We start from the raw sequence: 25,263 nt of genomic DNA on the forward strand, positions 1-25,263 counted from the left end.
CTAAGGTGCCGACTACCCGAGCCGTGCTAGTGCTTTATGCCGGGAGCTTATGGATATCTCGAGCATAATAATAAATTCATATAGTAGATCCATCTAAAGGTACGTGTCGCTTCGTTCAAAGGTCATAGACATAGACAAACAAATAAAACATGCAAAAGCGTCGGACAGAGAAATGACAACTCCACATTTCATCACATCGATACTAAACAATTCAAGTACAGCTAGCTGGTGGTCATAAAACATTGATCATGAAAAGACGCGGGATGAGCAGTTGCATCGCAGCACTCCCTCCCTGCTTGAATAACATCTGTAGAACGAACGCCTCTTCGTTCTAACTGCGACCCTAACGCCATAGATAGACAAACGCCACAAACTGCCTTTGAATGCTCTTCGAACCACAACGGGAGAGTGCTTTTTTTTTTTTCGGCTTAGCCATCTCAAAACTGGATACGCCCTGCGCCCGCGTTTCAGTTTTCAACAGCTTGACAGAAGAGCTGAATCTCGCCCACTTGACCCTGTGCGAGACTGTCCTGGTGTTGGTCTCTCCATTCCATAAATGCCAACTGCACTGCCTCATCGCTGTCGATGGTAACGAAATCGCCGTCTTCATCTTTATATCGTAGCCTCACAGACCTATTACCTATGGACCGATTCGTGAAACGAGCTAGTTTGGCATCAACCCGATCGGTCAAGGAGCGGAAGAGAATATTGCTAGCAATAACAAGCGTGACATAGTTATCATCAAAATTGACCTTTGCCTTTAGTTGAGTTGGCATAATTGGATCTTGAGATGCTTGCAAATCCTGATCAAGGGTACCGGAATTGGCGAGAGGATGATCGGGCAAAGAGGACTGGCTGTTAGCTATCGGGGGGAAATAAGACGAATCATTGTAGCTACCACTTTGCATATGTCGCGGACCTCCAACGGGTGTTTGCGCAGCTGATCGAATGGGGAGACCATTGTTCGTCGGTGAGTTGTTCTGGCTTCGATTGACCGGCGCTCGCATGCTTGCAAGTTGCGGCGGAATGGGGGGAACTGGGACATTTTCGATCGTCTGCATCGAGTGACCGTTCATATACCGCGACGTATTGTGAATGTCCGGGCTGCTAGCAGATCGCATCCTCTGTGACATCGGGTTAGATGCTTGGCCCTGTCCTGACATCGGCGGCAACGATGGACGCTGTACCCGGCCATTGGCAGCACCATTCATGCCGGGAGGATTGAAATAAGGATTGCCGTTGGTCCCGTCTCTTGACACTCCTCGAGTTAAAGCCGGGGCTGTATAACGGTTTGACTCTTCGCTCCAAGCATTGGTTGGCGTCATCTGGCGAGTATAATTATATGCCGACTGTGAGCTAGAGCGTGTAGAGGGAGTCTCGGTCACGGGAGAGAAATAAGATGTGCCGTTCACTCGTTCACCGGGAGACAGGCTGCCGTTTGACAATTGCGTATGCAATGACGGCGGGACATCCGGTATGGGGAATCGAGGAGGTGGTCGCGCAGTAGGAAGACCGATCGATCCACTGCTGCCTCCCGTCGCCGATCTAGTCCGAAGACTGGTGCTGGACGCATTTCTGCTAACGGGAAACTCCGAGAAAGAGGCCGATTGTATCTGGCTGTCCTCTTCCGCGTCATATTCTTGTTGGTAAGGGTTAACCATCCCCGTCATATTCTGCATATACGTAAATTCCGAATCCGACGTGCCAGTGTGTCGCACATTGCGCTGGCTAGCATGATACTCCCGCTGCGTATTTATGTCTTTATACCACTTCTTCATGATGTCTTCATTGACGTAACGAATAATGAAGTTATCGACAACGCCAGGGTCGCCTTTCCAGAAGATTTGAATGCGATAGGAGCCTAATAAATTCATACTTGTCAGAGAATATGCGGTGAAACAGGCGGGAAATGGAGAGAAAGTAATATATAGGCGAAGCTTGGTTGTGTAATCATACCTGGCTTCTGGAGTAGCACAACATCGGTGACGTTTGCCATATAAATCCGACCCTTAAGCTGAAGGCGTGGCTTGCCCTTGAGGTTAGCCGACGGCTTCTCCTTTGAACCGATGAGTTTCGTTTTCTGCTTGTTGGGATTGATATCTTTGCAACAAAGTAAAATTCGCTGGAACAAATATATATGATACTATTTCGTGATAGTCAGCAATTACGAAGAGCACACGGTAATGTATGTAAATCTAGAACAAATATTCGCAATGGTCTAGTAACTGTACTTACTTCTCTTTCAGAGTCCTTATTGCTATCTCCCTTTAAAACAGTAAAGGTGCCGAATCGCAGTAAATCCCCGAACCCATCGACTTTCAGAGCCTTCCAGTCATCGACGCGCTGAGCCAAATCATGCATTGCCGCTTTCAGGTGTTGCTCATCAATAGCATCGTTGGCAGTATCGAGGACGGATTGTATCATGTCGATTGCTGTCGTTATATTGAGCTGCAAGGACTCGTCTTCAATTTGTTTGCGAAGTTCCTAATCCAATCATTCAGCATAATCATCAACGCAATATCTTTAGGTAAAAAAAAAAAAAGGAAAAAAACAAAAAACAAAACCAATACATACCGAAAGCATAAGAGGGTATTTAGTGAGTCGTTGGAATGGCTTGACAAAAAAACTGTTGAGAGTGGCAGGCATTGCAACCATTTGCTGTAAGTCCACTGACCGTGGAGCAGCTTTGATCTTGTCCCATTCACGAAGGCAAACCTCATCACATTGCAATTGATTGGCAATAAATGGCTCATATTTCCGCAGAATGTCCTGCGCTTCAATGAAGACATGACCCCAGTCCTGGCGCTCCTCGGGCAGTGCATAATGCTGCTCTATTCGAATGAGGAAACGCTGCGCAGAGTCGAGTAAATCGTTCAAGTTCATGAAAATCTGATGGCTGGAATCTCCAGTCAGAGCGCCAGTCTCATCGAGTTCCTTTTTTAAGGCCTGCAAGTTTTGCAAATGATGAACGTAATCACGTTCGGTCACAAGTAGCTCCTTTAAGATGTGCTCGCGTTTCGTAAGCTTAACAGTACCCTCTTGACCTCCTTGCGCGCCGGCAATTGCTGCAGATGGCCGGCGGAGTAGACCCTCCATCTCCAGCTTATCTAGAAAACGGTTTACCATTTTGATCACCTATTGAAAACCGTCAGTCAAGTGGTGCTCGTATATTCTCAAGACGCAAAGCCAACCTTGATAAAGCCCGTCGTGTTATCGCCGTAAAGGTCCGTGATTAAAAAACAATCCTGCTGCGGAAAGCCCAAATCTTGTAAACAAGCTTGCAAAAATTTGAAAGTAGCAGCCTTGGGTCTCTTTGCTTCCGGGACCTTTTCTGGATCAATGTCGAGCTTTTTATTTGGTTGCGACACATTGAAGATGGTCATGAGAGGATAGCCGCCGCGGAGACAATTCCATAACGAGGCGACTGGGTCGGCAGTAGCTCGCTCTTCAGCTTCCATCTCGTCCAAATGATGCTCAAAGCCTGGAACCTCGGACAGGCGAAGTTTCAAATTCACACAGCTCTGGTAGATGGACTCGCCACCCCTTCTGTTGATGATATTGTCCTCCGCGACGGGGCCTCCGACGGGGACCCCGTTACTCGATGGCGTGTCCATGTTGGTAGAATCGGTCGTATTCCCTTCGCACAAGTAACTGTCCCAGCCAGCGTACCTGGTTGCGTCTCTAGAACCAATTTATCATCGATATGGAACAGCGGTAGCGCAAATCAATACGTCCAAACCGAAGGGAGAATCGAGGGTGACAAGAGCGACGCAGGGCAGTCCAACTTGCGGGCCACTGGAGTCGTGTTGTTCACGTTGATCGCAGCGAGAGCCTGCTCCACGGCTTGTACCGATTATCGCAGAGGAAGGGTATTCGAATGGACAGGCTAACCGGTGGAAGTTGCACGAGCAAGATGGCCGGGCAAAATAATAGTCGCCGGCCGGCCCCAGTACTCTATCTAGGTAAGGTTGGTTTGGGGGGAATGATTTGGAGAGTGCGCCAGAACCCGTGCAGACAGGCAGGGCCAGCATCCAAGATGGCAGATGGAAGACGACTCGACTTGTACTGAATGCTTTCTTGTCCGTCCGCCAGCGATGCGTCGCAGGGGAATGTTTGAAGTGGTGGGGGGTGGAGAAGGAGGAGGACGACGACGACGAGGAAAATGTGTGGTCGGTCGGGGGTGTGGAGAGAGGGGGGAAGCAGACCGACGCCGAGAGGCAGGCACGAAGGAGGAGCCAGCCAGCCAGCCAAGGGGTCTCGTCACAGCACAACACGCCAGATGGGAACACCAGAGCAAGGCCGCACGAAGGAGTCACTGGCTGGAGAGGGATTTGCTTGCTGCATCAACGCCGGATCAAGAGTGAGTCTGAGTGTGTACGTCTGCCGTAGCGTGTTTCGGCAACGCAGGCTAAGCTCTGATCAGGTAAAGTCGCGAAACAACAGTCCATGTTGTTCTACAGAGTACGCTGCGTATCATATCGCTCTATCACTACCGCTACATGTCTACTCTCTATGGCTATTCTCCGGAGGCGAAACCGCATGCACAGTCATTCGGGGGTGATAGGGTATTGGACTATATTGGCGTCAGCTCCGACTCCCAGGTCGGTGCCGTGTGATAGGGTTGTGATACTCGTCTGAAACAGCAAAAGAACGGATGGGCCAATGAAATAAAGGGCTCCGGTTTGCATGTCGATGGTGCTGGGTAGCAAAGAATCAGTGAGTTGCGTTGAGAACTGCCCTTCAGGCCTGGCCTGCCAGTTGAAGAAACAGCACTCCGACTTCACTATAGTTAGTTAAGTTAGTCCATCAGCTGATTCAGGCTGTCTGCGAGTAGTCAACTAACCAAGCTAGTTACTTTGTAGGCCGCTGTAACGTTGCTGGCAAGTGCAAAGCAACTTCAAAACAAAGAAGAACCGCCGAGGCGAGACTCCCAAGCGCTGGGCAGCCTGAGGCACCCGCGCTAGCCCCGGAACGTCTCTGCCTCTTGCCGTCAAGTTCGACTCATCTCATCACATCACAACACAACAATGAATGAACATCGACAACGAGGGGCTTGCTCTTGTCTCCGCGCTTTCACCAGGTCGACGCTGCTCTGATTGATTGATTGCTTGTATTTGGTTGGCTACCCTATCGGTTGACCACACTGCGGATTACCTGACTTTTCCCTCACTCCCCCTCGCTCTAGCCACGAGAAAGACACAAGACTTCTGCTTCACCAGGGTCGGGGCTGTTGGGGCCACTGGTGGTAGCCATTTTACGTCCGCTGCAGAAGTCGGAGCTCTAGAGTCCCTAATATGAATGAGGACGATCCATCGGAAACCCTTTGGCGGATGCGTTCTGACAAACCCGCGTACACCGCGGCTCCCCTAGTAACATCCTACAAGCTGGACGAGGGCTATTCCGACGATTCAAGAAGTCAACTGGAAGGTGAAGTAGGGAATGAGTCTTCGTTTCTGCCGGACTGGATTCTTGCCCACAGTGAACCGGAGAGAGCAGGTGCGTGTGTTTGCTGGTTCGCACCCAATCGAATCACTGCTGCGTTAACTAACAGACATCCACAGAGCTTGCCTACTCACTACTAAGCAGCTTACGAACTAGCTCTCTCTCATCGATTGTAGAGCGACTGCGGCCACTACTTCACATGGATCCCTTGCGCAGATTACCTCCCGAGATCACCGCGGAGATATTCTCATATCTCGACCCAGTTACATTACTCAACGCATCGCTCGCCTCGCGTGACTGGAGGAGTCGCATCACCACTGATTCGTGCCTATGGAGAGGCATGTACATCAAAGAGGGGTGGAGATTGGACTTTGGTGCTATCAGAAAATATGAGCAACTGCATTCCGAGCTATCTGTGTCCCAGGGTCGCAAAACTCGGACTAGGCATGCTGATTCTGACGTATCAGAACCTCAACTCAAAAGACGTGTTATCGAAGCAGGCTTCCAGTCACAAGAAATATCTAATGATGCCTCAGACTCACAGTCCAGCCCTCCTTGGAACGAGCAGCATCAGTCCTTAGAAGCAGACGTGCCAAACTCTCCCCTTGACGTCGATGGCGAGCAAGAGAGTGATGTGTACGTGGGTAGGCATTCCCCCTTGTTGATTAGGCTACCGAATGGCACAGCAAAGATAAACTGGCCTTATCTCTACAAGCAACGGAGACGCCTGGAAGACAACTGGTTGAAAGCTCGCTTCACCAATTTCCAAGTTCCCCACCCGAACCACATTGAAGAGGCTCATGAAGAGTGCGTTTACACCATTCAGTTCATGGGCAAATGGCTGGTCAGTGGTAGTCGCGACAAGACAGTTCGTGTTTGGGATATGGATCGAAGGCGTTTAAGCCTCCCACCACTTCGGGGTCATCAAACATCAGTGCTATGTCTGCAATTTGATCCCAGTCCAGAAGAAGATGTGATCATATCCGGCGGTAGCGACAGGAATGTCATTATTTGGAGGTTTTCCACTGGCCAGAAGGTCCTTGAATTGACCAATGCGCACCATGACTCGATTCTAAACCTGAAGTTCAACAAGAGTTATTTGGTAACCTGCTCCAAGGATCATGCTATCAAGGTGTGGAATCGCCGGTCCCTCGATCCACGGGACAAGGACTACCCTTCGGTTGTCAAGGGACCAACAGTTACATATCCTTCCTACATTATAGATACCACCAAAATATCGCCATCTGTGTTGGAGGCGGAGCTAGCCAGCGGCCATATAAAAGCAATAGAGCCATACAGTCTTTTGATGACGCTTGAAGGTCATGGCGCTGCTGTCAACGCAATTGAGATCAACGACGACGAAATCGTATCGGCCGCAGGAGACCGGCTGATCAAAGTATGGAGCATCCGTAACGGGTCATGCTTGAGGACATTAATGGGCCACAACAAGGGTATTGCCTGCGTTCAGTTCGATAACCGGCGCATCATTAGTGGTAGTAATGATGACACAGTTCGCATCTATGACCATGCATCCGGGGCTGAAGTGGCTTGTCTGATAGGACATACCAATCTGGTGCGAACGGTTCAGGCTGGGTTTGGCGATCCTCCTGGCGCTGAAGAAGCACTCCGGCTCGAGGCCCTTGCTGTGGACAGCGATTTCTGGGATGCCCAACGTAGTGGCATCGTACCTTATCATCAACGATGGCCAGCCGTCACTCGTCGCCGGATGAAATACCGGAATGCCGGCTCAAAAGACCCACGAGATATTATGGCCTTGGGCGCACGGATTCCGCCAGGGGGCGGAGGAAGCCGATGGGCTAGGATTGTGTCCGGGTCATACGATGAGACAGTCATCATCTGGAGACAGGACCGGGACGGCAAGTGGCTAGTTGGACATCGACTTCGCCAGGCGGATGCCGTGACAATGGCAAACTCGACAAGCGCACACCGTGCCCGTGATATAACAGCGCGTCGCATAATGCGAGCTATGCCAGTGCTGCAACATCAAGCTGCCAATCCTCCTGCGGGTGCCGACGACAACAACAATAATATTGATAACCAAGGCGTTAATGCACCCGGTGCGGTGCCACCGCAGGCCCCTCTAGGCAACAATCCACCACCGGACCAAGTCCCACTTGCAGTTTTGCATCAGGCGCATGCAATGAACGCAGCCGCTGCTCAAGCCCAGGCAGCCCATATTGTAGCTCATCCACATGGGTTCCCAGTACACCGACAACTGGTCAACCCTGCCGGCACCCCAGGTGGATCGAGAGTTTACAAGGTTCAATTCGACGCGCGCAAAATCGTTTGCGCCAGTCAAGATCGGCGAATCGTCGGCTGGGATTTCGCTGCTGGCGATGCCGAACTCATCGAAGCATCCCAATTCTTTGTGGGGGTATAACCACGTCGTATTAATACGTCTTACGCATTCAATTTTCTACCTATTTTCTGTATCCCCTTTCCTAATGACGACCAACGACTACGATACTCATGAATACGAAACACAAAAGCGATACATCTCAATACAAGGTTAAGGCATTGCTTCTTGCATTTGAAATATTCCGGAGTATTATTAACTTCTTGTTTATATCATTGTTGGATCCGGATCAACCTAGATAACGCAGCTTACTTATATACTTGTATCTATTTAGTTGGGACGAAAATAAATGAACGGAAACAATAGTCTAATTTTGATTGTATGATTATATGATTTGTTCATCTAAGATACGTATCTACCTATTTCAGGTTGTGACCGTCATGGTATCGAATATATATAGAGAAATATACCCAAGTGCATATATGCACAAAAGCTAATAATAACTCTAGCTCAAATGTCAAAGCTGACGCGTGACCCGATTGCCTGTGAAAACCAGATAATCCGAAATAGACAAAAAGTGTAATATAGAGTGAAAGAGAAACAAATATGTAATACACCTGAGAAAAGGATTTTGCTTTCCTTTTTTTTTTCAAGTAAAAGAAAACAAGATTTGACGCCCGCCTTCCCCATATATCTAGATGGCTCGCTATATTTATTTTCATGCATGAATCGATGATCGTTGGATCGTTGCTTGTCATTACAGGGAGAAAAATACACAAGAATGTAAGAGGAGAAAAGAAAAGAAAAGAAAAGGATATTGTGAAGGTTTAGGCCACCATGTTTTGACTGAGATTCGACTTGCCCATGGTTTGTTCCATTTTGAGACTGCGTACCAGCACTTCGAGTTTCTTTCGTTCTTCTTGTTCCGCCTATAAAAGGTATGTGAGGACGAACTGGTGTATAAGAAAATAAGAAGGAGACTTACCCTGAGAAGCTTCATGTTTTCCGCTCTCGTATCACGCATCATCTTTTTGAATTCATTCTTCAGTACCATTGTTGATGTCGTCTCCATGGCACCGTCTCTTGCTGCTGTCTGGCTATTGACGCCCATCCACGTGATGCGCTCATCACTTAGCTGTGTCTCTAGCTGCTCGCAGCGGTCCCGGAAACTGTCAATTGTGCTTTCGTATCTCTCGCGTTCCTTTTCAAATTCAATGCTGGCCTTGGTCATAGACTCATAATCTTCTATCGTCTCTTCAAGTTCCTTCTGAAGAGTTTCCACGCGCTTTTGAAGATCGCCCTGACCGTTGTCACGATTTGTTTGCTCGGCTCTCAAGGCTGCTAGCTCTTCTGCTAGGCTAATGTTCCTGGTGTGCAGATCTTCGATCTCCTTGTATAGAGCTGGGTTAGCTGCAGCTTCGGCAGCTCGCTCTGCACGAGTACCGTATGCCCCATCAAGTTCCGCTTTAACCACAGTCAGCTCGGTCTGGGCGCGTGCATATTCTCCTTCAACATGCTCCAATTCCTCTCGGAGACGTTCGGCCTCTTTTTCCACCTCAGCTTTATCATTCGCTAGCTGTTGATGATGAATGTCTTGTTGTTGCTTCGTCACATCAAGCTGCTCCATCACTAAACCCAGTTCTTCTCGGAGATGTTCAGCCTCTTTTTCAGCTTTAGCCTTTTCGGCCTCTAGCTGTTGAAATTGATTATTTTGCTGTTCTTTTGCCGCATTAAGCTGCTCCATCACTAAACCCAGTTCTTCTCGGAGATGTTCAGCCTCTTTTTCAGCTTTAGCCTTTTCGGTCTCTAGCTGTTGAAATTGATTATTTTGCTGTTCTTTTGCCGCATTGAGCTGCTCTATCACCAAACCTAATTCTCCTTGAAGACGTTCGGCTGCTTTCTCGGCTTCAACTTTATCATTGGCTAGCTGTTGATATTGGGTGCCTTGATGTTGATGTGCGGCATCAAGCTGCTCCGTCATCAAACCCAATTCTTCTCGGAGACGTTCGGCTTCTCTTTCAGCTTCTATTTTTCCGGTTTCTAGTTGCTGATATTGGGTATTCTGCTGTTCCTTTGCTGCATTAAGCTGCTCCATTACTAGATCCAATTGTTCTCGGAGATGTTCGACTTCCTTTTCAGCTTTATCTTTATCAATTTCCAGTTGCTGATCCTGGATGTTCTGCTGCTGCTTCGCTGTATCGAGCTGCTCCATTACCAAGCCCAGTTCATTTCTGACGGTTTGAGCTTCGCGCTCTGAGAGCTCTAATTCTTTCCTTGTCTCCATAAGTTGTTGCGCCAAGTCGGCGACGTGAGCATCCCTTTCGGCATCAGATTTTGAATTCAGCTCTCTTTGTTGTTGAATCTGCGTTGTCAATATGCTCTTTTGATCCTGTAATCTCTCGACGCGGCCCTGCAGGTCCTCCATTCCGCTTCGCAAGTAGTCGATATGGCCGTTGAGGTATTGACCAGACGGACTCGGGGGTGGCGGTAAAGTCGGTGACAGGTGAGAACCTGCCTGCCCAAGTAAACTTTGCAGTTGACTATTGATAGCACTAAGCTCAATCTCCATTTCTGTGGCAGAAATTTCTGGTACCGGTCCGCTTCCCGGTAGCCCGTCTATTTGGAGTGTTTCCAAGCTAGTTTCGAGATACGCCAGGTGGTCTTGGATATAGGCTAAGGATGTATCATTATTGACTCTAAGCGGCAATGGGCTTGCATCACGGTCAGCATGACCCTGAAATAATATATCGCGCAGGCGCCCATTTAGATCTTCAAGTTTCTGCTCGGTTCTGCGCAGGGTGTCGACATCCGCCTTGAGACCATGAGTATCCTCTACTTCCAGAGCTTTATAGAAACTTCGCTCGTCAAAGTCAAATCCGGCGCCGTTAGGAACATGGTTCGTGCTATCACGCTTGGCGTTCTTCTTGAGGCCACGGTGTGTCAATTGCAGTATTCCTGCCGTGTGTTCAAGGAGCCGTTTATGAACGTCCTGCGCTCTCCGCTCCACAGCCCAAAGTTCCTGGGATAGTTGTTCGCATTTCTGAGAGCTAACAGCAAGTTCCTCATCTTCGGGATGATGCGCTACACCATTGGTATTGCCGTTCGTATATTCACCGTTGCCATTAGCCTTTGGATTTGGTAATCGGCTGAGGGATTTCGCGGCATCCCTCAGCTTGGTCTCCAGGGCAAGTTTCCGCTTCGTACTTTCAATGCGATTCGACAGCACTTCATGTTCGCGTTTTAAATCCTCAATTTCCTCGAATGGGAGAATCTCATACCCGGCGCTGTCTCCGATCGCGGTTTCGGTCAGGAGATGTAGTAAGACTGGATCGGTAACATCGATAGAAGGCACGTTTTTTGGGGGAATCGCACCGGACTAGTCAATATGTCAAGCAGTCAGCAAAAGTCAGAAGCGCAGCAAGAAACGAAAAAAAAAAGTCATAACGCGTACCCCACTGTACTGAGACCGATCATCCGTCCCTACGTCCGACATACTTCGGTAGCCATCCAGGGCCCGGGACGGAACCAAAGAAACGGCACCATTGGGATAACCGGAGGAGAGGTACCTGGGATCCCCGTATGAGGACCGACTCGACCGGAGGCTGTCCACATTCATCGTGGCGGTCAGAAGCGGCTCGGCAAGCAAAGGATGCGCAGGGGAGTATATGTGTAGATATTATATAGTATTATATATAGATGAACGAGGTCTTCACGCTGCAGACATGGCGGAGCAGAAAGGGATCGACTGGGGTCAGTAGGGAATAAAGAAAGCGGAAGACGTGTGCACAGTGAATGCTGTTTTTGGCAGTCAGTCAGTCAGGCAGTTGGTCAAAGGTCAGGCAGGTCAGGGGAGAGATCGAGGTTACCCTTCCGGAGTTTCTCGGCGAGCAGAGCAAGCGACACGTGTATGATAATTATCTATTTAATAAAGTGAAGCCGGAGAAGAAGAAGAGGAAGAGAAGAAGAGAAGAAAAAAAGACGTCGGCGTAATCGAGACGAGCTTAACCCAGTTGAGTTTACGCAGGGAAGGCGGCTCGCCGGAATCTTAATCTTAGGCAGGCACTGGCCGGCCGCTGCAATGTAGATTTGGCAGGCGCTCTCTGTCTCTTGCTCTCTTTCTCTCTTTCTCTCTCTCTCTCTCTCTCTCTCTCGCTCGTACACTCACTTCCTCTGCGAACTAGTCCTGTCTCTTTCCTTGAGTATTATCTGTTTGCTGCTCTTCACTTACTGAGCAACGCTGACATGGCTCCGTGCTACCACAAACAACCATCGCTGCTGTGGCTCAGCTAAAGGAGGCCCAAGTGCAGTCAGTGGCTGAGCCATTCGTCACGGCGGAGTATCTCAACACGACTTGTCATAATTTCCGGGGACGCCGATTTTGAAGAAAACAACGCTGCACGGACTTTTCTCCTAAGTTCTCGCCGTTTCTTCTCTTCAGACATTTTCTGCCCCGCAAGGAAAAGCCACGGCAGTGAGAGTAAGCTCGTTGCATCCAGTTTCTATATCGGCTGGTATTATGCGGACAACTCGAAAGTCAACTAGCATGCCCAGGTGACGCCCTTTTGTGACGTGCATTGCGGCAGGACCATGCATGAGAATGCAATAATAAGCGATGCATGAATGGTATGCCATACAAAATACAATGCTCGACCATCGCAAAAGAGACGCTTAACTACGGAATACCCTCTCTTGAAAAGATACCTGTTACGCGAGCCAAGATCGCCTTCGAGGTTTCTCAGATGTTAAGGCATGATAAGGACTCTGACGGTGATTCCAACGATATGATTGGGCGTGGATGCTATCATATATATACATATGTATATAAATCCTTGTCATTCAGGCTGATTGATGCGATGTAGCAACCTATCTTATCATTGTCTGTGTGCAGCGCGCCGCCCGATAGCCTTGGTTCCTTTGTGTGGCTTGAATGGAAAGTGATCGCATGCCCGTGATTAAATATAGTGAATGGCACATACAATTATGTTTGTTCCTCGGCAGCAGGGATCAACGCTTTAGTAGCAAGCGATAAGGTGATGCAACGCTGGAGGGTCGCCCAGTTAGCAGTCTACCCAAGGCATTCCCCGCATCCATACTGCGTCGTACCTAGGTACAATTGAAGCCCATATCTTCCCTTTTATATTCCCGTGTCTTCTAAGTAGCATTCACTCAGTCCTGTGAGAAACTACCTAGTAGTCTGGTGCTAACATCCAACACAACTTCAGCTTGATCCAAGCTACAAGTCCAAGACCAAGGGCAATACTTGAACTTCGACATGACCTACAAGCACAACGTATCTGCGCAATGAGCCCGGGCATCTGAACAATACAGCATCTTTTGACGGATACGCAAACTGGATTAGGCCTCAAATCCACGATGGCGAAAAAAGAAGCCGACATGGGCTCGGCGAAAGGCGAGTCCATTGATGAGTTGATGATGGTGAATATGAACACCAATGCGACACCAACGCCCACATACAAAGTCTACAAGAGACGCTTTTTTGGCCTCTTTCAGCTGGTCTTGATGAATATCATCATTAGTTGGGATGTAGGTTCATCTGAAGAAAGCTTCCTTTCCCAGCATTTGCCATTTAGTATTGTCTACAGAGCCGCTTTACTGATATCAATATACCTAGTGGCTAACGTTTTCTGCCATCTCGACCACATCTGCAGAGTATTTTAGAGTATCAGAAAGCACAATTAACTGGCTGAGCACCGCATTCCTCTTTGCCTTTTGTGTCTCAACGCCGTCAGTACATATACTCGCTCTCTCTCTCTCTCTCTCTAGCTTTCTGGTTTGCTCGTCACGTCTAACGAATAAATCACCGCTAGTGTTGTAATGTATATGTTGAACAAAGGAGGTCCCAGAACGGTGCTTATGACCGGTTCAATTCTGATTCTAGTTGGTAACTGGATTCGCTACGCCGGCACCAAAGCCAACAATGGCATCTTCGGCGTGGTTATGTTCGGTCAGCTGCTGCTCGGTCTATCCCAACCATTTGCCTTGGCTGCACCAACAAGATACAGTGACTTGTGGTTTACGGAGAAAGGCAGAACGAGTGCAACTGCTTTGGCAACTTTGGCGAATCCCCTGGGAGCGGCCATTGGCGAGCTCGTCGACTCTTTCTGGGCCGTGAGTCCTGACCAAATACCAAACATGGTGCTCTGGATCTCGGTGATAGTATGTCTAGCACGTCCTCTGGTCACATCAGATATATTGGGTCTATTCTCTAACTTGCGCAGGCTACCATTATCTGTGTTCCGTCGTTTTTCGTCCCAGCCAGGCCTGCCATACCACCTTGTGCGTCCGCCGAGATAACCAAAACCCCCTTCATGGAATCTATAAAGGGGATTGTCCGTGTTCGAGAATTCTGGCTCATCTGCATTCCATTCTCCGTGTACGTGGGCTTCTTCAACAGCATCTCTGCCCTCATCAATCAGATCCTCCTCCCCTACGGTTTCTCTGAGACCGATGCCGGTGTTGCCGGTGGCATTCTCATCATTGCCGGTCTCGTTGCATCAGCCATCGTTTCTCCCATCAATGATCGATTCAAGCAATACCTGTTAATCATCCGCATCGCTGTCCCCATCCACGCCATCTGCTACATCGCACTCTACTTTGCCCCCGCGAGCCCCTATGGCATCGCCCCAAGTATTGTCGTATTGGCGCTTTTCGGTGCAAGTGCATTTTCTCTTCTCCCCGTGGTCCTCGAGTTCATCGTTGAAATCACACATCCATATTCCCCTGAGATCAGCAGCACCCTCTTATGGACGGGCGGACAGTTGCTAGGCGGCATATTCACCGTCATCCAAACCGCACTCAAAGCCGGGCCCAATGGCCATCCACCAGCTAACATGAAAAGATCACTTATCTTCAGCGCTGTTGTGGCGTGCGTCATTGCGATCTTGCCAATGACACTGAACGTGTTTGGACCTAAGATTGTTAATAGACGCCTGGAAGTAGATCGTGGGCATACGGCGGAGATTGTTCAGTTGAGTAGTCGAAGTAATGACAACACCACCGCTATTGCCGACGACGAGCGAGAGTTAGAAGGTGTATGAGGACGTGCTACTTCTGTTATTCCTACGAGCGACTACTTACAAGCTGATGACCTGTTTTTGATGAATAGATGACGTACGTTCTTTTGATGTATATCCTGATACCAATTCGCAAACATTGAGTGCTATTTCGTATGTGCCGCGGACTTCTTATTAAGCGAATGTGAATGTTTCTAAAAAGAAAAAGTGGTGTGGATGAACAGATCTAGAACAAAAGAGATATCGGAATAAACATTGAATCAAGATAGAAGAAAGTCACTAGCTACCTGTACATTAAAAAAAAAAGTGAAACATGGACGATCTATTCTCACTTTTCGTTGCTTGATGGAGCTTTTCCCCCCACCAAGACCAGAAAGAACCCAGACTTTGACAGCGGGCTATGCAACACTTCGAATGATAATACATGGTGATGATAATAGGAGAAACCACAACGGAGGGGAACGACCTCAAGTTAGAAATCTATCATCGTTCATCATAGCTCTGATTTTCCTTCTCTATTCTCGGCGTTTAAAGCACCTTTATGCAGCGAGTCTCGACAGGGAACATATTGTAAGATATCCTTTTGGACCCAGTCCATGTCACACGCATACTGACGCATAAACGTAAACATTGACGGGCTGGAGCTTTACCGCAGGGACTTCCAGAGCTTGGGAGCAGCGCACTGGGTGGCACAGTGCTGGAGGTGGAAGACTGTAGACAAGTAGACAACTATTAGCTTCTGATGATAATAACAGTAAAATTCCCATCCGAAATCTCCACATATAGCCAATGAATACAACCAAAGACAATATGTCAAATTGCGACGGGTATGGATAAAGAATGCCGTGAGCTTACACTCTTCAACGCAGTCTTCCGTGGGGCCGTTGGAGTCGGGGTCCTCCTGCTGGCGTGTGACGCGCTCGACGCATTCGTCGAAGTGGTGCTTAAAGGGAGCACATTGCTGGGAGTTTGCACAATCTATACCGAATACCAAGATCAGCTGATGTTCAAGCGATACCATTGGGGGGGATGATTTCAAGATGCATATTCAAGTTTCCATATGATCTCATCTCATATCGGAACCCATATACAACAATTACAAATGGTATAGTCGCACATGATTCGAAGCTGCAAAAAAAGAGGGTCTTTTTCTTGACAGAATGAAAAGAAAAATAAACTTACCCGCCTCAAGCTTGGGTTTGATATCCTCGACTTCTTCCTCTTCCTCTTCTTCTTCTTCCTCCTCTTCCTCTTCTGCGGCTTCCTCCTCAGCCTCAGCCTCAGGCTCGGCCTCAGCTTCACCCTCGGGCTCTTCGCTTTGCTCGGAAGGCTCCTCAGCGGGCTCAGCGGATTCCTCGGACTTCTCTTCCTGTTGTTCGGCGACAGTCTCGTCGGTCTGCTCAGCGGGAGGAGCCTCAGCTTGGGCTTCAGCCAAGCCGAAGGAGGAGACCAAATCTGAGAAGAAATCGGTGAGACCCATTTTCTGACAGCGTCAGCTCACTCAATGAGCGTAATTGAGTATGTTGCGAGGTGTGGTGGTGCGAATTGGGGGTTGGTGACGACCGGGAGCAAGTCGGAAATGAGGTTGTGAAGCTCTCAGTCCTGGAAAAACGGGAACGCGGCGGTCTTCCCGGGCCCGATGCTGACTGGCCAATTCCCTTACACGTGATTGGCTCGCACCCGCTCGCACCCGAGATTGTTTATATAAGACTTTGCCAACTTGAATCAAGATATAAATCATTGTTTAAGAATGTATATACCAATATCAGAATCGTATACGACTATCAGGTATTCATGTTCTCAATCTTCTCTTTCATGCCTGAAAGTCAGTGCGTTCTAAACGCTGTCTTTGGGTAGGTCACTATGAATCAAATACGGCATGTAAATCAAACATATTAGTTATGCTGAAAGAAGCAGATGATACCAATGCTCCTAGACATGGACAAGGCGTTGGAGATGCATAAATCATACCCACTCGCCGGATCAATACAATAGTGCAATGCAGATGATGATGTGTATATTCCATATACAATGCGTTTTGAAGGCTGAAGAGGTTCGGATACAGATCGGTAAGGTCTGGAATCAGCAGTAGAACTTGTGTCATCTTTGCCGCTTTTAACGTGCTCTTCGAAGTTGATCCTCTAATTCTTCTGCTACACTCCGTTGTTGCACCTCTTCATATCCCGGTGGAGGCTCCATGGGAGCCGGGCAATTTGTGCCCGCCGTTTCCCTGGCAGTAGATTGGGGTGTTTCATGATGTGATAGACCACAACTAGTATTGTTGTTATTAGGTCCATCATAAGCTGGGAGTTCATCGAGATGGACGTTGGTAAAATTGATCCCGCGTCCAGCCGAGGACTGGGCAGCTGCCGAGCCGCTATCTCTTGCATGTTCAACGGCTTGTTGAAGTCGGTCTTTGATACGCTCAAAATGCGTGTGGAAATCAAAGGCCCCTCCTTCCTTAAATGTGACTTTTAGTTCCACTAACTGTAGTGAAGCTGGTATTCCTCCGCCCGAAACGGGTTGTGCCAGCGCAGTCCATACATTCGGGCCGAAGAAAGGTGCAGAAACATGGCTATCGTGAAGATTAAGGAGAGGCACCGTGAATGACTGGATTCGATCGGTCGGTTGGGACGGAAGATAAACAATCTACAACATGAATAAGTTGCTAGCCACAGCCATCAACTGGATGCTGGGACACGGACCCTTTGGTTTGTGAGATACAAGCACCCAGAACTACTCGTGACTGCGAAGGATTCTTTGCCCTTCCAAGAACTTGGTGGCTTCAGCGACAGTGCTGTGCGTGGTGGAGAGGCATAGATAATGTGTTCATTGGGAAGTCGAACGAAGCCTTCCTTACTCGAAAGCATAACCCAGCTGCTCGGTATCGTAGTTAGCACAAAGCTCATCAGAAGCCTATGACAATGAACGTTCAATCGATGGAAATGATAGTATTGGATGATAAAATTGGGAAAAAGAAATAGCAAGAAATGCTTTGTAGGTAAACGGTCAATGCAAACATTCATACTTTAAAGACATCTTCCCACTCAACGGAATATATACCGTCTAGTTCGAACCGACTGTTTCTCTCGTGGATATATCGCGGTGGGTAATGCACTCGGCAGACAAGGAATCAAAAAGTTCAATTATTAGTCGAGTGCTGCTGTAGCGTTGGCAAGGGTTGATAGCGCATTGTCAAGGGCCGGTACTTGGAGGGGCATGCTAGATGACATCGGCGGTCATGCTGTTCATCCTAAGTTGACGGGTTTAGACGGAGTTTAATCAAGGCTGAAGGAGTCGGCAGACTTTGTGCGTGAGCACAGTAGAAACATAGCACGAAGAAGAGACAGACACCTCTGGTGGAAGAGGGAGCAGCAAATGTTTCTATCGCAATCCGCGGCTGCTGCTTATCCGCGAGGGGCCTCAGGCTGCAAGGCAACCGTGCAGCACATTTCATCATATTCCACTTCCGTCTTGCCATTTTGTTTTCTAGAAGCGTCGCATCGCGCCGCAACCCCCGCCAGACACTTTGCTGCTGCAGAGCATGGGATCAGTCTTCGCATTTACTCATGCTCGCTTATTATTAATTCACATTCTTATTTTTTCCTTTTAAAATTTTCTCCTGGACTCTTTCTGCAATACTTGGGTTGCTGGTAGGTTCTACTACGTCATTACTCCAGATCGATTGACTGCAGGACCTGACGCTGAATGAATGACCTGCGACCAGAAAACGTGCCCAAATTTGTTCTTCGCCTCACGCTGGCTTCCTACTGTCGCTAATACATGAAGTCCTCGGGCTTGGAGAAAAGCGGATAGCCGAGGAGCAGGAGAGACGTACAATACAAAGCACGGAAGATGGCAACGCAGCCATATATTCCACCCCAAATCGGGTGGTTGTATGACCTGGTGCTCTGGACTTTCTCTGTTTTGATTGATCTTTTCTTCAGGGAGGTGCATCCACGCGGTTCCTGGAAAGTACCGAGAAGAGGACCCTTGATTATCGTAGCTGCACCGCATGCCAATCAGGTATGAAACGACCCATGCGCTAGTACTTCTCTATGCTTTTCAAACAAATAACTGAAGGCCATCGTTTATCTACTAGTTTGTCGATTCACTCATTCTTATGCGCGTCGCTCGAAGGGAAGTCGGCCGTCGCATTTCCTGGCTCATCGCGGAGAAATCATTTCGACGGAAATTCATCGGTCTTTTATCAAGAGGAATTGGCGCTGTCCCTGTGGCGCGAGCGATGGACAGCATGAAGCCTGGAGTTGGATTAATTTATCTGCCCGACCCCATTAATGAGCCGACCTTACTGCGCGGAATCGGCACCAAATTTGATGGACCTGGGTTCGAGCCGGAAGGCACCATACACCTGCCAACAATCAATGGCAGTTCCTATAGCGCAACCATTGCCGAAATTAGGGGGCCCGAGGAGCTTGTTTTAAAGAAACCAGTCAAAGAGAAAGACGCTCTGTATCAATTGACGGGGAGAACTGATATCACCGATGATGGAAAGTTCACTGCAACAGGTGCTGAGGCTGGAAACGCGGACTTTGAAGGCTCGAAATTTAAGACAGCACCTCATGTGGATCAGAGCGCAGTTTACAAGGCCGTCTTCGGTAGACTTAGTCATGGCGGATGCATTGGTATATTTCCTGAGGGTGGTAGTCATGATCGTCCAGAGTTGCTCCCTTTGAAAGGTACTGCACGAGAGCCTTCCCTGTTGTATGATGCTTTTTAAGGTCAGGTTAATGCTGACAGTAGTTAATAGCCGGTGTCGCAATCATGGCCCTTGGTTCTTTAGCCGAGAACCCGGATTCAGGATTGAAAATCGTGCCGTGTGGAATGAACTACTTCCATGCACACAAGTTCCGGTCGAGAGCTGTTGTTGAGTTCGGTAATCCGATTGAAATTCCTCGTGAGCTAGTCGAGAAGTATAAGCGTGGCGAGAGGCGAGAAGCCGTTGGTGAGCTTCTGGATACTATCTATCATGCCCTCTTGGCTGTGACTGTGAATGGACCTGATTTTGAAACACTGATGGTAAGGACGGTATCTCGCAAACAAACTCTCTTGAGAATTATGCACAGCTCACTTTCTCTCGTAGGCCGCTCAATCTGCTCGCCGTTTGTATAACACGAAGGGCAAAAAGCTGCCGCTGCCAATGGTTATCGAGCTGAATCGGCGCCTTATTAAGGGATATACCCACTTCAAGGACGATCCTCGTATCGTGCAACTGAAAAAGTCCGTCACAAACTACAACAAAGAACTTCGATTACTTGGGCTTCGTGATCATCAGGTTGAATATGCCAAGTTCTCCATTATCAGGGTAGTTTCCACACTGATATACAGACTAAGCAAACTCACCCTGCTAGCCATTGGAACACTGCCGGGTCTTATTCTATTTGCACCTGTCTTCGTCGCGACGAAACTGATCTCCAAAAAGAAGTCCGAGGAGGCTTTGGCTGCGTCGACTGTGAAGCTTCAAGGACGAGACGTCATGGCCACATGGAAACTCCTTGTTGCATTAGCATTCGCACCCGCTGTGTATGCATTCTATACTACGCTCTTCACGTACTGGACCTATCGCAATAGGATCCAAGGATATGTTCCAGAATGGGTTCCATTGTGGGCTGTCATTTTATTGGGTGTTTTGCTATTTCCCACAATAACCTTTGCCGCTCTTCGCATTGGGGAAATTGGCATGGATATCGTAAAATCTCTCCGACCGCTTATGCTCTCACTAAACCCTTCATCTGCAAACACTCTTGTGAAACTCAGAAAAAGACGGGCTGAACTTTCGCACGAGTTGACAGAAGCTGTCAACACGCTTGGTCCTGAACTATTCCCTGATTTTGATTCGACTCGTATCGTCGCCGATCCTTTCAAAGGGACCGGCAATAAAGCTGACGGCGAAAACAAGTCAAGTGATGATCCTGTGACCAAATACACGACGCAGGAACCGCTTCCACGGAATGAGTCCTTCCACAATCTGTCCAGCATTGGATTTTTCTCTACGCGGCCTGCCAGTCGCAGCCGAAGCCGCAGTACCACAGGTCCTCGCGTCTCTGGTTCTATCCAGCCACTTAGTGAGATTGACGGCAAAGGTCGACTAGACGAGGTCAGTAAACGCATTCGGGGTGCAATGAGAGAACGCGGTCAGCAACGTCGGCGACGTAGCGAAGACTTTGGCTGGGAAAATGTCAGTGCGGGATCTGTTACGCCCCCAGAAGATGGAGAGAAAAAGAATCTGTAGCTGGTCCCTTTAGAGTTGTTAAAATAAGCTTACTGTTGAAAATATCTTCAATTGTTGTGATTTTTCGTGCGCAAGATGATACCAGTCTGTATATTATGCCTTGAAGCTTTTCTCTCCGATGCAGTCGAACAAGGTGGCGAATGTCTTTTCTAGGTCGTTATGCATTATGGTTGCGAATTCCGTTCATGTGCGCTCTATTTGGATTCTTTGAACAGTGTGAATAATATTTAGGACACTGATATTGTATACCCATGTAACATCCAAGGATAGCACATAACGTTCTGTACCGCACTATACATTAGCTCGTTATGCCAGGACTTCTAAGTATATTCAAAATTTCCTGAATTCCAAGACTATGACGGTGCATCTCTCCAGATATAATTTTTCTCTACTAGTAACGTGACAATGTTCTTTGTCGTTGTGTGATTACTTAGGTATGCCGGGTTATTGCATTCTCGGGTTAACGGTGCTTGATTGAATGGATCGAGTACTAGAAGAAATAGCCAACATCAAGCAGGGAAATTCCATCCTTGTAGCACATCTATATCCTGATACCCACGGCCATCCGCTGTTACACTCTCGACTCCATTGCCAAAACCAACTTGCCCGACATTTATCTTCATACTCACAATGCGTCGGTTCATGGAGGAATTATCTTATCTTAGCTAATATTGCAATGGGTATATAGGGTTAGGGTTAACAATGACATAAGACAACTCTTTTAGGGATAGTCAACTCACTAACTTAATTAGTACTTAGTACGGGCCCAACTGGCCTTACCTTCGTCAGCCTTCTTCATATCTTGATACTATCACATTATTTTTTATTTTCGTTTCTCTTTTCAATCAAATCCAAATATTGTCCTTCTAAACAGCCAGAATGTCGACGTCAATGCACCTATCGCATATCCGGAAATGGCTGGCTGCTTCTCCACCAGTCGAATTTGTCGTTAGCAGAGTTCGGGAATTACTCCTCGGCGCCTTGAGGCAGGGCCCAATACCGCAACATATTGCGTTTGTGATGGATGGGAATCGTCGATTTGCTAGGAGCCATGGAATAGAAACAATTGAGGGACATCATCTTGGATTTGAAGCATTAGCCAGGGTAGGTAGGATTGGACAACCAACACCCTTTTGGTGCAAGGGCCATGACTGACACGCACGCGAGTCTAGATACTCGACGTTTGCTACAAAAGCGGTGTCAAAGTCGTAACTATCTACGCATTCAGTATTGAGAACTTCAACCGATCACAATTCGAGGTCAACGGACTCATGGATATGGCCAACGTGAAGCTTGCTCAACTTACGCAACATGGAGATATCTTGGACAGATATGGGGCTAGCATTCGGTTTCTTGGTCGTAAAGACCTACTCAGGCCAGATGTCATTGCGGCAGTGAACCGAGCCGTCGAACTTACAAGTCGCAATGGAGACAGGGTCCTTAATATATGCTGCCCTTACACGTCAAGGGACGAGATAGCACACGCAATAAAACAAACCGTCGTTGACTACAGTACGCCATTAGAAGAAACGAGGGCAAACGAAAATCGAAGACCATTCTCAGAATCGCACATTGTGTCCAACATCAAAGCACAAGCTTTTCAGGATACAAAAGACCAGGAAGTAAGCGGTGACTCGGATTCCGTATCTGCGTTTTCGCAAGATGACGAAAATGGGCCACCCGGCGTCAACCAAACACACAATGTATATGATTCTCCTTCGTCCGTCTCATCATCTACAACTCTCCACCTTAATGGCCAAGCCACTGGCAATTCCGAATTCTTGTCGTCCGAAACAATCACCCCTCAGACACTTTCAGAGCGAATGTACACGAAACACGACCCACCCATTGACATTTTAATTCGGACCTCGGGTGTTGAGCGGCTCAGCGACTTTATGCTCTGGCAATGCCATGAGGATACAGAGCTTGTATTCCTAGATGTTCTATGGCCTGAATTCGACCTATGGCAGTTTCTGCCCGTGCTTTGGAAGTGGCAACGAAGGGTCACGAAGTCATGGAAAGGCGAGAGCGGTCTCGATGCAGATGAATGGAGGAGTGCGATAGACGCTAACCTAACTATCAACGAGACAACGACGCAGATCAAGGCATATTAGGGGAAATCCTGTGCTTCTATTACCGCCATCAGCTTACCACTCTGTTGTGAATTGCTGTCTGTCAGCATGTCATGTTGTGTTGTATGCTGTTCTGCCTGAGGCCCCACATCGACCGCGCAATTGTATTTAATTGGTCACCCCTGTATACTATGCATAACCAAATCGAAAGCTCTTTTTTCACTGGGTCAATCGAAGGCGCAAATGTATTCTATTCGTTCAGCCTTGAAAACAACCCATACATCTTTATTTCTCGACGTTACCATTGGTGCTTCGTCGTGCGAAAGCTGTTGTCCTGACGTCACGTGAAATTCACACATTCGAGATATAAAGGCTCTCCGTTCTCGGAGCCTCCCCCGCCAAATTTATTATCTCCAAAATAATTTGAAGCTGCAACCCTAGTCCCTGTCTTTCTATATCTTTTTATCAGCCAATATTAAAGATGGACAAGCAAATCGCTGGTTCCAAGGTCCTTCTTTTGGGCTCTGGTTTCGGTAGGCAATTCCAGTACCTGCTCTTCATAAATAATCCTATTCCCGTCAGAGAAAACGAGCTAACCATAGTTCATCTAAAGTCACCAAGCCCACTGTCGATGTTCTTGACAAAGCCGGTGTTGAGGTTACCGTTGGTAAGTAATCACTTGTCTCCGCATGATAGCAATCAAGCGAGTGAGTACTCACCATGTCGACAACAATTGAACAGCGGCCAGGAACATTGAGGGCGCCAAAAAGCTTGCTGCCGGTGGAAAGCACACAAAGGCAATCTCACTTGACGTGAATGATGATGCTGCACTCGACAAGGAGCTGGAGAAGGTTGATCTCGTCATCTCCCTTATTCCCTACACCTACCACGCTCAGGTCATCAAGGCCGCTATCCGCACAAAGAAGAATGTCGTGACAACGTCCTACGTTTCCCCGGCGATGCAGGAGCTGGAGGAGGATGCCAAGAAAGCTGGAATTACAGTAATGAATGAGATTGGCTTGGATCCGGTGGGTTATATCATGATGAATGAAACGCAAGTTCTTGTGTTGATGGGTCATGTCTCTTTAGGGTATCGACCATCTCTACGCCGTTAAAACAATCAGCGAAGTCCACAATGCCGGGGGCAAAATCGTGTCTTTCCTCTCATATTGCGGTGGCCTTGTACGTTAACCCACCATCTTCCCTGCCCCTGGAAACAATTCCACTAATCAGCCATCTCCAGCCGGCTCCCGAGGACTCTGACAACCCGCTCGGATACAAATTTTCCTGGTCCAGCCGTGGTGTTCTCCTAGCCCTCGGAAACTCAGCCAAATTCTACCGGGACGGAGCCGAATTCAGCGTCCCCGGAAGCGAGCTCATGGGCGAGGCAAAGCCCTACTACATCTACCCCGGCTACGCATTTGTTGCCTACCCCAACCGCGACTCCACCCCGTACCGCGAGCGCTACAACATTCCCGAAGCACAAACCGTCATACGCGGCACGCTCCGCTATCAAGGATTCCCTCAAATGATCAAAGTCCTCGTCGACATTGGATTCCTCAGCGAGACCGAATACGACTTCCTCAAGGGCTCGCCCATTCCCTGGCGGGAAGCCACCAAGCGGATTCTAGGCGCCACCTCTGAGAAAGAAATCGATCTCCTCTGGGCCATCTCCTCCAAGACCAAATTCCAAGACAACGACGAGCGTGACCGCATCCTGGCCGGTCTGCGCTGGATCGGTCTCTTCTCCGAAGACCCCATCACCCCGCGCAACAACCCTCTTGACACCCTCTGCGCCAGGCTAGAGGAGAAGATGCAATACGGCCCTGGAGAGCGCGACATGGTTATGTTGCAACATAAGTTTGAGATTGAGAACAAGGACGGCTCTCGCGAAACGCGCACTAGCACTTTGGTTGAGTACGGTGATCCAAAGGGTTACTCTGCCATGGCCAAGCTCGTGGGTGTCCCGTGCGGTGTTGCCGTAAAAATGGTCCTCGAGGGCGTTATCAGTGAGAAGGGCATTCTGGCCCCGATGAGTATGGATCTGTGTGCTCCGCTCATCAAGACTCTCAAGGAAGATTATGGCATTGAACTGATTGAAAAGACTTTATAAAATAGCGGTGATTGGCGCTGCCTAACTACGAT

The 25,263-nt window shown here is 48.3% G+C and overlaps 8 protein-coding genes across 8 annotated transcripts; 5 read left to right on the forward strand and 3 right to left on the reverse strand.

The window, feature by feature from the left end:
- Positions 1 to 467: 467 nt before the first annotated feature.
- UA08_04702 (hypothetical protein) lies at positions 468 to 3,614 on the reverse strand (the record flags this gene model as incomplete). The annotated part of the gene is made up of 5 exons (XM_020267001.1): positions 468 to 1,861; positions 1,957 to 2,143; positions 2,236 to 2,484; positions 2,575 to 3,135; positions 3,192 to 3,614. The coding sequence occupies 5 exons, from the start codon at positions 3,612 to 3,614 to the stop codon at positions 468 to 470; spliced, it is 2,814 nt and encodes a 937-aa protein (XP_020119975.1).
- A 1,680-nt stretch (positions 3,615 to 5,294) lies between these two features.
- UA08_04703 (hypothetical protein) lies at positions 5,295 to 7,843 on the forward strand (the record flags this gene model as incomplete). The annotated part of the gene is made up of 2 exons (XM_020267002.1): positions 5,295 to 5,496; positions 5,562 to 7,843. The coding sequence occupies 2 exons, from the start codon at positions 5,295 to 5,297 to the stop codon at positions 7,841 to 7,843; spliced, it is 2,484 nt and encodes an 827-aa protein (XP_020119974.1).
- A 743-nt stretch (positions 7,844 to 8,586) lies between these two features.
- Positions 8,587 to 11,375, reverse strand: UA08_04704 (hypothetical protein; the record flags this gene model as incomplete). Its single annotated transcript, XM_020267003.1, has 3 exons — positions 8,587 to 8,688; positions 8,745 to 11,135; positions 11,211 to 11,375. The coding sequence occupies 3 exons, from the start codon at positions 11,373 to 11,375 to the stop codon at positions 8,587 to 8,589; spliced, it is 2,658 nt and encodes an 885-aa protein (XP_020119973.1).
- Positions 11,376 to 13,132: 1,757 nt separating this feature from the next.
- On the forward strand, positions 13,133 to 14,817 carry UA08_04705 (hypothetical protein; the record flags this gene model as incomplete). Its single annotated transcript, XM_020267004.1, has 4 exons — positions 13,133 to 13,303; positions 13,544 to 13,550; positions 13,614 to 13,936; positions 13,999 to 14,817. The coding sequence occupies 4 exons, from the start codon at positions 13,133 to 13,135 to the stop codon at positions 14,815 to 14,817; spliced, it is 1,320 nt and encodes a 439-aa protein (XP_020119968.1).
- Positions 14,818 to 15,439: 622 nt separating this feature from the next.
- UA08_04706 (hypothetical protein) lies at positions 15,440 to 16,273 on the reverse strand (the record flags this gene model as incomplete). Its single annotated transcript, XM_020267006.1, has 3 exons — positions 15,440 to 15,504; positions 15,649 to 15,771; positions 15,976 to 16,273. The coding sequence occupies 3 exons, from the start codon at positions 16,271 to 16,273 to the stop codon at positions 15,440 to 15,442; spliced, it is 486 nt and encodes a 161-aa protein (XP_020119967.1).
- Positions 16,274 to 18,648: 2,375 nt separating this feature from the next.
- On the forward strand, positions 18,649 to 21,046 carry UA08_04707 (putative acyltransferase; the record flags this gene model as incomplete). Its single annotated transcript, XM_020267007.1, has 4 exons — positions 18,649 to 18,819; positions 18,896 to 19,493; positions 19,565 to 19,833; positions 19,898 to 21,046. The coding sequence occupies 4 exons, from the start codon at positions 18,649 to 18,651 to the stop codon at positions 21,044 to 21,046; spliced, it is 2,187 nt and encodes a 728-aa protein (XP_020120207.1).
- Positions 21,047 to 21,925: 879 nt separating this feature from the next.
- UA08_04708 (hypothetical protein) lies at positions 21,926 to 23,160 on the forward strand (the record flags this gene model as incomplete). Its single annotated transcript, XM_020267008.1, has 2 exons — positions 21,926 to 22,150; positions 22,219 to 23,160. 2 exons carry the CDS (start codon positions 21,926 to 21,928, stop codon positions 23,158 to 23,160), a joined length of 1,167 nt encoding a protein of 388 aa, XP_020120208.1.
- A 439-nt stretch (positions 23,161 to 23,599) lies between these two features.
- On the forward strand, positions 23,600 to 25,231 carry UA08_04709 (Saccharopine dehydrogenase; the record flags this gene model as incomplete). Its single annotated transcript, XM_020267009.1, has 5 exons — positions 23,600 to 23,651; positions 23,732 to 23,785; positions 23,860 to 24,146; positions 24,208 to 24,300; positions 24,362 to 25,231. The coding sequence occupies 5 exons, from the start codon at positions 23,600 to 23,602 to the stop codon at positions 25,229 to 25,231; spliced, it is 1,356 nt and encodes a 451-aa protein (XP_020120209.1).
- Between the last annotated feature and the right edge of the window lie 32 nt (positions 25,232 to 25,263).

This window comes from Talaromyces atroroseus (assembly GCF_001907595.1).
Source record: "Talaromyces atroroseus strain IBT 11181 chromosome Unknown scaffold_5, whole genome shotgun sequence".
Classification (NCBI taxonomy): Eukaryota; Fungi; Ascomycota; class Eurotiomycetes; order Eurotiales; family Trichocomaceae; genus Talaromyces; species Talaromyces atroroseus.